Source organism: Malania oleifera, chromosome 7 (genome assembly GCF_029873635.1).
Source record: "Malania oleifera isolate guangnan ecotype guangnan chromosome 7, ASM2987363v1, whole genome shotgun sequence".
NCBI classification, from domain to species: domain Eukaryota; kingdom Viridiplantae; phylum Streptophyta; class Magnoliopsida; order Santalales; family Ximeniaceae; genus Malania; species Malania oleifera.
The window spans coordinates 105,376,937-105,389,353 of record NC_080423.1 but is presented as its reverse complement, the minus strand read 5'-3'; the positions used below and the strand labels follow the sequence as shown (position 1 = coordinate 105,389,353).

At 30.8% G+C, this 12,417-nt stretch overlaps 1 protein-coding gene across 1 annotated transcript; it reads left to right on the top strand.

Annotated features, from left to right (window-relative positions):
* The first annotated feature begins 313 nt into the window (after positions 1-313).
* Positions 314-1,206, top strand: LOC131160991 (UDP-glucose flavonoid 3-O-glucosyltransferase 7-like). The gene is made up of 2 exons (XM_058116857.1): positions 314-635; positions 893-1,206. The coding sequence occupies exons 1-2, from the start codon at positions 314-316 to the stop codon at positions 1,204-1,206; spliced, it is 636 nt and encodes a 211-aa protein (XP_057972840.1).
* Positions 1,207-12,417: the final 11,211 nt, after the last annotated feature.

The following is a 12,417-nucleotide window of genomic DNA, read 5'->3' as shown; positions in this document are numbered from 1 at the left end:
GTGGAGAGAGATGAGTGTCTGGGGGGTTGCACGTAGACTTGGAAAAATTGATAAAAATCCGTTAATCCGAACCGTATTCGACTCGTTTTAACCGACTCATAATCATCAATTTGCTAAATGAGTCAAATATGAGTTTTCATTTTCATTTTCGGCCCCTTAGCTGGTTGGGTTGGGTTTATCCGGCGGATATCCGCCAACCTGCTTACATTATTAAATATTAATTAACCCATAAAAGCCCACTACTCTACCCTCTATAGTATATTAAGCCAGCCCACTGCGGCACTGCCCAAAGCCTAAAGGCCCAAGTGCCCACATGGCCTGCACGTGGCACGCCCCTCTCGGGTCTCAGCCAATAGAGACTCAGAGAAGGAGAACCAGTTGGCAGCCGCATGAGAGACAAGAGAGTGAGAGACCCTTCTTCTTCGACCCTTTGAAGCCCTCTGCCCTCCGAGTCTTCGACCCTTCGAAGGGCCTCGGCCCTCCGAGTCTCTGGCCCTTCGTGTGTCTCTTCGATCCTTCGAATCAGCAGGAGCTTCGTGAGTTCTTCTTCAACGCTTCGAACCGGCAAGACCTTTATTCAGAACATGCAGGTGTTCTTCATCTCCTCTATCCGAGGGGGCTTCAGAACTTAGAAGGTAGTCCCGACTCTGAGCTCCACTCTTTATGCCGACATTTGACAACACTGATATATATATATATATATATATATATATATATTTGTTTTTGTCAAAATATTATGATCAAGAATTGAAAAACAGAAGCATATAATAATTAGTGAATATATGCATATATGATTAATGATTTTAAACTTACTAACTACTAGCCATTAGGAGTCTGGGATGTCCATTTCAAGGCCTATAATCTCCAGAAGAGTGAAGCCATCCATGTCCAGTGTCCACCATTTTGAATTTTGTTATCACTGATTCACAATATGGAACTCGACAAGTTCCATGGATAGACAAGCAACCAACACAATCAGTAGTGTACATAAGCTTTGGGAGTAGAACTGCCATGTCAAAGGAGCAAATAAAAGAACTAGGAGATGGGTTGGAGAGAAGCAATTGCAGATTCTTGTGGGTTCTTAAGACCATTAAAGTTGATAAAGATGACAAGGAAGAAATAATAAAGTTGCTAGGAAGCTCGTTTTTTGAGAGAACCAAGAACAAAGGGGTTGTGCTTCAGGGGTGGGTGAACCAAGAGGAATAAAGTGGAGCTGTAGGAGCTGCTATATGTATATGTATATGTATTACAATATTATGTACATGGTAGAATAAAGTGAAGCTGCTATGGAAATTAAAATTTTGTAGAAGACCTAACCAGTTAATTGAGCATCATAGAATAGCAACAAATTTCCTTCCACAAAATTCAAGACTTGCAGTTGCAAAACTTCACTGGGGAAATTTCTTCAAAATATTCTCTCTTTTATGAGGAAAAATTGTACTATCATATTTATACAAGTATTTTCCACTTTTTCATTGATAAATTAATGGGTACAGCTGTAACCAACTTAATTACTAATTCGAAATCTTTTTTCAAACAATTAACAAGGCAATAAATATTTGAAATTTGGAAAAACAAACAAATGTTCAAGTTAGTGGAGGCTAGTGAAAATATGAATTTTTAGGTCTAAGCCAATACTTCTAGCAACTACATTATTTGTTTTGTTAAATACTTTGACATCTGTGCATTGCTATTGTTGTAGGCCTTTGTCATTTTAAATACTTTGACATCTTTACATTGCTATTGTTGTAGGCCTGCATAGTAGCATTGTTTCTGTTTCAAGATGAATTTAATCCTTCGCTGGGCAATAATAACATTTACTCCCATTTCTTAATTTTTTGCAGTGCATTACAAGGATTTAGGAAAAAAATGTCTCAGTCAATAGCGAATTCAATTGATCAAAATGATGAAATAAGTGAAGAAGAAGTTCAGTTGCTAGATTCATCAAACACAGAACCTACAAAAGAAACAACTCCATGAGTAAAAAGAGTTAGGAAAAAAACATCTAGTATTTGGACATATTTTGAGTTGATTAAAAGTAGAGATAAACAATATGCTCAATGTAAGTATTGTCCTAAGAAATATCTCTACCATAGTAAGAACTCTCGGACATCAAACTTACATTGTCATATAAAAAAATGCATGGAAAAGAAAAATAATGATATGAAACAAATGCTAATGAGTCAAGGTGATGGAAAGTTGTCTTTGCATACACGAAAACTTGATCAAACTGTACAACGTAGGAAGTTGGCAATAGCAATTGTGAGACACAATTTGTCATTTTCTTTTATTGAGTATGAAGGAATTCATGAATGGGCTTTAGAATTAAATCCATAGACAAAATTTGTGACAAGAAATACTACAAAAGCTTATGTTATGAGGGTTTTTTCAATCAAAAAGAGCACATTCGTGAACTTCTGTTGAATAATTATAGTAGACTTTCTCTTACTTCAGACTTATGGACTTCATTAAATACTGATGGCTATTTATGTTTAATTGCACATTTTGTGGATAAAAATTGGAAGTTTCGGAAGAAAGTATTGAGTTTTTCAAGCATGCCTCCTCCACACACTGGTCTAGCACTTAGTAACAAAGTCATAGACTTTTGGTGAATTGGGATATAGACAAGAAGCTATTTTTCATAACATTGGACAATGCTGCATCCAATGACTGTTTTGTAGAGTTTTTGAAGTCTAATATAAACTTGAAAAATGCTTTGGTAAGGGAAGGAAAGTTTTTTCATGTTTGTTGTTGCACTCACATATTAAATCTCATTGTCCAAGATGGCCTAAAATTATCTCATTTGGCTGTAGATAAAATACGAGATTATGTCAAATAGGTGAAGCACTCACAACATCGAAAGTTTAGATTTCATGAATGTTGTGAAAAGGTGAGAGTGCCACGTGTGAGAAGATTTCGTCAAGATTGTCCTACTAGGTGGAATTTTACTTATATGATGCTTGAAAATGTTTTGTACTAAAGAGATGCAATTTGCTAATTCAAGTTTAGTAAGGAGAATTTCAAGTTTTGCCCAAATGATGATGAATGGAAGGAAATTGAGAAAATTGCTAGTTTCTTGAAGGTTTTTTATGACTTGACAAATCTTTTTTCTATGACATCTTATCCAACTGCGAATTTGTACTTTCAAGGAGTATGGAAGGTATAAGTAACTTTACTTAATACAGCATTGGGTAATGATGTCTTTTTAAGGAACGTGGCTAGTCAAATGCAAGGGAAATTTGACAAATACTGGTTAGATTATAGTAAAATTTTGGCAATGGCTGTTATTCTGGATTCTCGTTCCAAGATACAATTTGTATCTTTTTGTTTAAAATAAGTGCAACCAATGTCTTGGAAAGATTGAGTAAATGATATCCAACATGAGATGCATTCTCTTTTCGATGAGTATGTGAAGCACTACTCCCCTTTGACTTCTAAGAAAATGCCTTCCTTTGAAGCAACTACTAGTCATGATCGTGGTCATATGACAACTATTGCAACATCAGTTCATGTGACACTAAAAGTAAAATGTTTTTATAAGTACAAATTTTACTTTACTTTTATTATACATCTATAAAATGTTTATATTTCTATTGTTATATACTTGTTTTTAGGGTTTTAAAGCTTTTGCTAATGAAGACAGAGAAGCTCCAATGTCAGAACTAGAAATGTTTTTTAGAGAGCGGATGGTTGATTGTGATAAAGAATTTGATACTTTGGAATTTTGGATGAGTCATAAATATAGGTATCCGATTCTTTCTCGAATGGCAAGAGATATCTTATTAATTCTAATATCAACTGTTGCATTGGAATCAACATTTAGTATTGGAGGAAAAGTGATAAATATGTCACGTAGTTCTCTTACGCCTGATAATGCTGAAACTATCATTTTAACTCGTGATTGGTTGTATAGTCGAGGAAGTATGCTTATTTAATTATATTTCTATGTTATTATAATTACTATGTATTATGCAATATTTATTTATTTATTTATCTTTTGAATTTTGAATGCAGTTGAAGATTTTGTAGATAAGGAAGAACTTGCTAAAGATATTGCTCAAGCTGAAAGAGCAGGTCGTATCTCATCTAGTGTATCATCTTACTCTGTTTGACTTTATTTGAATATTACTATACTAGCATAGGCTGCGCAGCTAGTGCTTCTATTTATCTTTGAAAATTATGTAGTCAATAAATTATTATTTATTTGTTGTTTAACTTGTAGTGTTGAATAAATTATTTGTAATTTTTTTTTCCAGTTTTATAACTTGTAACTTTTGAGATGCTAATTAATAAGTTCAATTTATGTTATTCGATTCATAATTTAAATTATATTTTGAATTCTTTCATGATAGGCACACAAGGAGAAGAAGATGAAAGCTTTGATGTCACAAATGAAAGCATTTCAATTAATTCAAGGCATTCAAGTGATTTTGAAGTTATTTGAAGGATGAATTGAGATTTTATTAGTTTGTTAATAGTTTTACTTTGAGAGATTCACACGATTTGAAAATAGTTGTATTTAAAGAAACTCACATGCTTTAAGAACAATTATAATGTTTAGATTTTAGACTCACACGAGTCACATGGTTTGAGTTTCTATTTTGAGTTGGATTGGGATTAATTTATTATGTTTTATTGCTTACAGTTTTATTTGCATGAATTAGGAGTTGTTAATTAGTATAAATGATTGAATGATTGATATAGTTACTAAAAAAGTTAATACATAAACTAATCGCAAGTTATCGTATACAATTTAAATTATTATGACAAAAAAATAAATTATTAATAAAATTATATTTGAGAATGGCGGATTATCCGCCCATCCACCATGAATTATCCGACCCAAAACCGCATAATCTGCTACTTAAACGAGTCGAATATGGATTATAATTTTTTCACCCAATAATCCGCCTTATCCGCCACGGATAAACTAACCCGATCCACTTTCCCAGGTCTAGTTGCACGTCTCAGGAAGCTCTCAAGCTTTCTGAGGTTACTTTTACTTTATTATATATTATAATAATATTATATTATATACTTATACACACACACACACACACACACATATATATATAATCATCATTTTACTTAATTTAATTAATTTAATTTAATAATTAATTAAGTAATAATTAATCTTAATTTTATTTTTTTTTGGGTTACTACACATGTATTACAAATGCACATTAATTGTGATGACCCAAAAATATATATATATGATTAAAGTACAATAATAATAAAATAATAAAAATAGTCATTAAGTTAATATCAATACAGAAGTGTTTTTCTGTAGGATCCTTGATTCCATGTTTGATGCCTAAGAAAGACCTTGTCTTAGCGAGTGCTCAGAGACCATTGCGGCTCAGTCGCTCCCTGGAGGTCGGCCTGGTCAAAATGGAATTTCATAGGATAAACAGGATAGACACTATTTGTACATTTAAATAAGTATATATACATAGTGTTTTGACAGACATAATTTGTAGAAATACATAATAAGATAATAATAATATAGGTATCATATGTGGGGCCCACAAGACTATGTGGGGTCCACATGAGTCCCGGAGCCACAAGACACTGTTTATATACGTAAATGAGTACATAAAACAATGTTTTAACTGATATAATTTGAAGAAATATATGATAAAATAATAATAATATAGGTATCCTATGCGGGGCCCACAAGACTGTGTGGGGCCCACATGAGTCCCGAAGCCGTATGGAGGTTTACACGAGTCTCAAAGCTATTTAGGATGCATAAAATCGTATAAGAATTATTCGAGTTACGTAGGATCCATTCGGGTCTCGAAGTTGTGTGGGGCCCACAAGACCGTATGGGGCCCACATGAGTTTTCAAAATTCAAATTTAATTCTTGTTCAAAAATAAATAATAAAATAAATAAATACTCAAAATAGTTTAAAAGTAATAACAATGATAATAATAATGATAATAATGATTAAGAAAAATAATAAAATAATTAATTAACTAATTGATTAATTAATTAGGTAAGTGATTAATTAAAAATTTATTTAATGGGAATGGTGGCAAGCACCCCCACATGGCCTCCATCCCCATCCCATACTCAACCCATACCTTGCCCATCCCTTGCCCATTCTTTAATTTTTAAAATTTTAATTTCACCCATCTCCCCACACTTTTATAAATTCTATTTCTTCCCCAAAATTTTCCTATAAATAGGGAGCTCTCAACTTTCATTTTTCACAACAATTTTCCAAGGAAGAGAAGGATTAGTGAGTGAAAGAATTTGTGGTGGAGAGAGAATTTTTGAATAAATTCTTAATCACCCACTTTTTCCGATCTCATTTCTTAAAGATAATTATTATGTTCGTAGCACACGGTAAAAGAAGAAGGTAAGTAAATTTTGATTATGTTAGTTTCTTTTTATTTTAAATTCATACCCAAGTTTATTTTGTACGTAAATTTTAATTATGTCAATTAGTTCCACAAAATTTTCATGAGTTTATTTTCACGCATATTTAATTATACCAGTTCTATCTTTAATATACTTGCATCTATTTTTGGGTTAAGAAATGTTCCAATCCCCTCGGGTAAATTTTCAGCATTTCTTTCTATTCAAAAATAAAATTATATATATATTTTTAACACAAAAATTGTGTGGCATGAGTTTATTTCTACGTTAAATTTTTTATGTAAATATGAGTAAAGATAAGATTTTCACGATATTATTTTAAATTGCATAAATAATAATAAGATGATTTTCAAACCCCTTATGGCAACGAAAGTTCAAAGTTATAAATGCTCGGTACCGCAGCTTAAAGTTTATACGGATCAGAGTGCACCCACACTGTTTACAGAGTGGTTATTTATGTTAGTAGATTTCTCCTGAGTGCACACCTGGTTTAAGTCCAGGACTTAATAAGGAAAATCTCACTTAAAGTTTACGTACGTTGATTTAGTTTGGTCGGCCAGCCAGCTAAGTCCAGTCTTCGGACCGCACAACCCAGTCATGGGGGTAAACATGACTTACGGCAAACAGGCCTAAGGGTGGTTTTTACAATATATGTTTATACATATTTAATTACGTGTACAAAGTTACTGATAATTTGAAGGAAAAGTGTAAGTTTACGTGAAAATGATCATTTTGGTGCTTATATGACGATCTAAGGAAAACGTATAAGGAAAAGTATATGTATGTTTATCATTAAATATTTTTACAGTTTTAAAGTTAAAAGTTTAATTTAGCAGTTATAGTATATGATTTAAAAATTTACTGTTGAAATTGATGACAAAAGTTTTATGCAGAAATTGTTAAATTTATGTTTATTCTAAAAGAAATCTTGAAGTTATAGTATTCATTATTGTTTTACGAAATTCTTTAAAAACTCATTTTGGCCACACACTAATAATAATCTTATTTACTTACTGAGCGTCGTCTCATCCCAATCATATTTTATTTCAGATAACTCTGAAGGACATGTCGGGAATCAGGCTTAGCAAGCATGCGGGTGGGGATTAGAAAAATAAAGATTGATTAAAAATATTAGTATGGTTTCAGATATTTATGTTTGTGTAATTTTCCTTCTTTTGAAATAAATGATTGTAATATGGAATATTAGTGCTCTGGTTTAAATAAAAATTGAGTTTATTTGCTTCCGCTGTAAATTAGTAGTAAAAAGTTAATATCCCAGGCCCGTCGGGGTCGGGGTGTTACATTAATTACAAGATTATTGTTATTAATAAACAATGTTATATTATTTTAGCTAATAAAAAATATTAAATTTTAATTGAAAAATTATTGTAATTATCATTTAAAATTTTAATTATACAAGTATTATTATTTTAATTTAAAATACATTTAAAAATACATCTTAGTTATCATAATTCAATATGAATGCACAAGAACTATTAATTAATTTAAATGAACATTAAATAAATAAAAAATTTAAATTGAATTAATAATATTATTTTTATCATAATCTAATATGATAGCAATATGTTATAAATATATATTAATGACAATATTGTTATTAATAAAAAAAATATTCTTATATTATTTTTTAATATAAAGTATTTAAATTTTTATTATAAATATCAAGATGATTATTAATGAAATTTTAAATTAAAAATATTAATATTTGTAATTTGATATGTGTTTTAAAATAATTATATAATATTGTATAATAAAAGTAAATATCCAAATATCACTTATTTTAAATGCAACCAAACAATATTTATAATTTTCTACACTTTTCAGTTTAGTAATTATTATCAACACTTATTACACTTTTTGTGAAAAACTCTTATGCATAAGTGGCTCCAAATGACCCCTAACTCTTATGAAAGGTTGGAAGAAGTAAGATATTTAAATGATGATTACATTATTTATATACAATCCTAATAATGACTTGCGAATGAGATAATACCTTCAAGGGTCACTGAAGATCTCCCAAGTCTTTCTTTTTTCCTTGATTGTAGGTGTCTGTCACATATTGCAGATGTCGGGATCAAGTTTGGTTTTTTACATCAAAATATATATTACACACACATACACGACATAATTACACGACACATGCATTGCACAAGGTGCCGCATTTTATTTGCAACATTTGAAATTCTACATCCTTAAAGTGTGTTATTCATGGTAAAGATATGTATATAACAAATTCAAACACATGAAAAAAAATATAATTTTATTTTACCAATAAAATTTAGTAAAGATATTTTTATTTATGATTAAAAAAAATGCACACTTCAAAATTTTGTTCTTAGTTAATGAATGTTTGACATATGATTGCACTATTCTCCTAGATAAGGATAATATATCATAGAATTAATCACTTGAATTATTCAAATCAATATCCAACAACTAATCAATTATGGGTACTTTTGGCACATTAATTCTCATGGCAATGTTTATCCAGTTGCTTTTACATTACATAAGTGTATACATGAACGATACAATAATGTGCATAAATGGTCTAAACATATAACTCCTTGCAAATTATTTTTGGTTGGTGCTCATTTTTGTAAAATGAATGTTTTTGCAAAGAATAAAAAATATAATAGAAGCACAACAAAATATCAAAGAAAGAGAGAGAGAGAGAGAGAGAGAGAGAGAGAGAGAGGAAAGTTGGAAATAAGTTGAAGTAAAAAAAAAAACATTTTCTCGCAATTTCACTATATTACTAACCTCTAAACTTGATTCACTTGCATACCACTATAGTCATTCCTCTACAAGCACTGTTTATTGAAAAAGTAGTGGTAGAAAGATACAACTGCAAAGAGGCTATTATTCTCAAAGGTTGCAAAATGCAAAGAGAGAGAGAGAGAGACTACTGCATGTTGATTCAATTAGCTAAAGGAAAATGTGGTTGCATTTAGGTTAAAGGTGCGGGAAGAGTCTCCTAACATGGTTAGAACTCCGTCATATAGGCATTGGTAAATGAGTACTAACTTTAATGTTGATGCTAGAAACCTATATAGTACCTCATATTTTTCTCAATCTTTGCTTATAGGTGCTAGAACTTGCTAACAACAGCAAAAGATCTTTCTAAAGAAATTTTGGGAAGTCAAAGAGGAGCAAGGAGAATTAATAAGTGAGGGGAGAGAGTAAGAGTCATGGGGAGATGAAATGCTAGGCTGCGTATAAGATAAATTTTGTTTTGAATAAAATAAAATAAAATGAGAAGTATGAGAAGAATGGAAGTGTAGTTGAGACTTTAATGGAGTATTTTGGACATCAAATAACATTTTGGGAAATTTTGTTCAATTTATCTGAAATCACTTGTAATAACTTGAATATTTCATAGTATAATAATCACTAAAACAAACAGTGGAATACCTTAAATGCAAATTACCAGAATAATAAACTATCCCAATATAACAATATCAATCTCATTATCACAATAAAGATCTGAACTCATTACAACATAAATAAGATAATATAATTATAAACACCTATCCCACCCACACTTCACTGCGCAACCCTGATTGCTATTATACTTCACATGACATCTGAAAAATATTGGATAATCATTGGATGAGACACCTCTCAGTAAGATGAAATAATAATCAGTGTGTGACAACCTGAGTTTTAGTGTATAAAAAACACATCCATTAAATAATTAACTTTAACTTGAAAAATCATGTAAAACTGTACTCACACCTGTACACACACACACACACACACACACACATATATATATATATATATTTGATAATACATACATTTCCCAAAAACATGCTTTTTGCTTAATAAATTTCTTTGTGTTCATAAATCAACACATAATCATAAAGAACCTTCCTGAATGGACAATCATATAATCATCATGTAATAACCCCACATGATCGGATTGTGCGGCCCTAAGGCTGGACTTACCATTGACTGGCCTACCAAATTAAGTCAAACTATATATGTCTATAAGTACGATTGGCCTACCCACCCTGGTCTGGACTGCTAGGTGGGTACGCTACACTCCTCTAGGCTCAATCAACTATCCAATAACCAACACTCTTGCTATAGTGCGGTTGCACAAATATAACATACTAGCAACGGTAATGTGCTCTGAACATAATTAGTCCACCAGCCACCAGGGTTCTCATTTTCATAAGTGTGTATAAAATCTGACATGTTCATAATTCCGTATAAAACTGTCATATCATGGTTTTGTGTAATACCGTCATATCATGATTCTGAATAATACCGTCATATCATGAATCTGAATAACACTGTCATATTATAAATTTGAATAATATTGTCATATTATAAATCTAAATAATATTGTCATATTTCATATCATAACTTTGTATAAATCTGTCATATATACTCTGTTGTACATTTTCATAAAATATTCAAATAGGTTTACTTATACAAAAATATATTAATTACTCATGTCACACAATTTGAGTAAATATTTCATAATATAATAATCTGCCTAGGAAAAATATATTTTTGCTGAAAACAGGGGTATGATTAATTTCACCTATTTAATTTAATTTAATTCCATTATATTCCAAGAACACCCAATATACTTAAATCCCTGCAGTTTAATTTAACTCAGACATATTTTTAAAATAAAATCAGAACATAGATATAATTAATTTCACATACTCAATTAAAATCAGACATATTTTAATTATCATAAATCTAATTAAATTAACGTTCTCAAATTTAATCGGGAATATTTTTAAAATGAACTCACATAATGTAGGAATCCGAACTAAGAAAATAAAAGGAAAAAGAAAAATAAAAGAGAAAGGGAAAGAAAAAAGGAAATCGGTTTGGCAAATGACCAAACTGTCAACGGTTTTAGGAAGTCCCAGGAAACCGTCAATGGTTAAAACTACCATAAGCAGTTTAGGTGCCAAACCGTCGATGGTTTTGTAAAGCTCAAGAAAACCGTTAATGATTTCAACTAGTGAGAGGTTTCTGAGAAGGATTTTGTAACGACTTGAAATTTCATTCCATTTTTTTTTAAATATAGACTATAAATTACCTTACTCTAATACCCCTGTAATGACTGCTGAAAAATATCTATGCAGTAGAAAATACAAAACTGTACAACCATATACACAATACCAAAATTCAGTATCTCCCCAAAATATACATATATAATTATACATCATCCCAACATCTTCTACCTAAAAACTTCTAAATGCTACTAAAAAATACAACCCCCTATAACACTTACCCTACAGACAAGGTAGTGTGAACGACCTCTCTACCTGCGAGCCTAATCTGTTCATCTGGTTTGATCACTTTAAAAATGTTAAATCACTAGGATGAGACAAATTTCAGTAAGAAGAAACATACTATTACTAGTGTGTGGCAGCTGAGTTTGCATAAATAATTTACTGACAAATAACTGAACTGAGATACTATGTAAAATATAATACTACGTAACTCACACCTATGTGGCTTAAAATACATCTGTAATATATGAGTTTTCTATTTAATCATACTGCTAGTATTATAATATATCTGCTGTTATTCTGTAAATCTGTATATACATAAATAACTGTGAAAACTAACTTGAAAATCTGTATGTCATTATTTAACATCTCATGATAGGGTTGTGCTACTCGTAGGTGAGACTTAACTTTAGTTGGCCCACCAAGATAAGTTTTATGCATTCAAAAATTTTAAGATGATTTATTCAATAAAGAATTTTTGCTTAGAGTCGATCATAAAAGTGCAGAAAATATTTTAGAAAAAAATGTCAAAAATTTTGTTTCAAAACAAATATTTGCTTGATGGCAAACCATCATTTTGGTTTTTGATTTTCAAATTGAATTTATCAAAGGAACTTCAAATTCAATACCAGATTTCCTTACAAAAGATTTCCTACAGGGGAAAAATGCCTCAACAGAGGACAAGTGATTATTATTCAAAAGCCACCTTCTCAAAAGATGTCCCAACTCATAATAGATTTTCACCCTTT

Excerpts from the sequence above, each read along its gene's own strand:
- LOC131160991 (XM_058116857.1), top strand. The coding sequence starts at position 314 with ATGGCCTGCACGTGGCACGCCCCTCTCGGGTCTCAGCCAATAGAGACT. Across the intron at positions 636-892 it reads GGGGCTTCAGAACTTAGAAG|TGTCCACCATTTTGAATTTT; the intron begins GTAGTCCCGACT and ends ATCCATGTCCAG.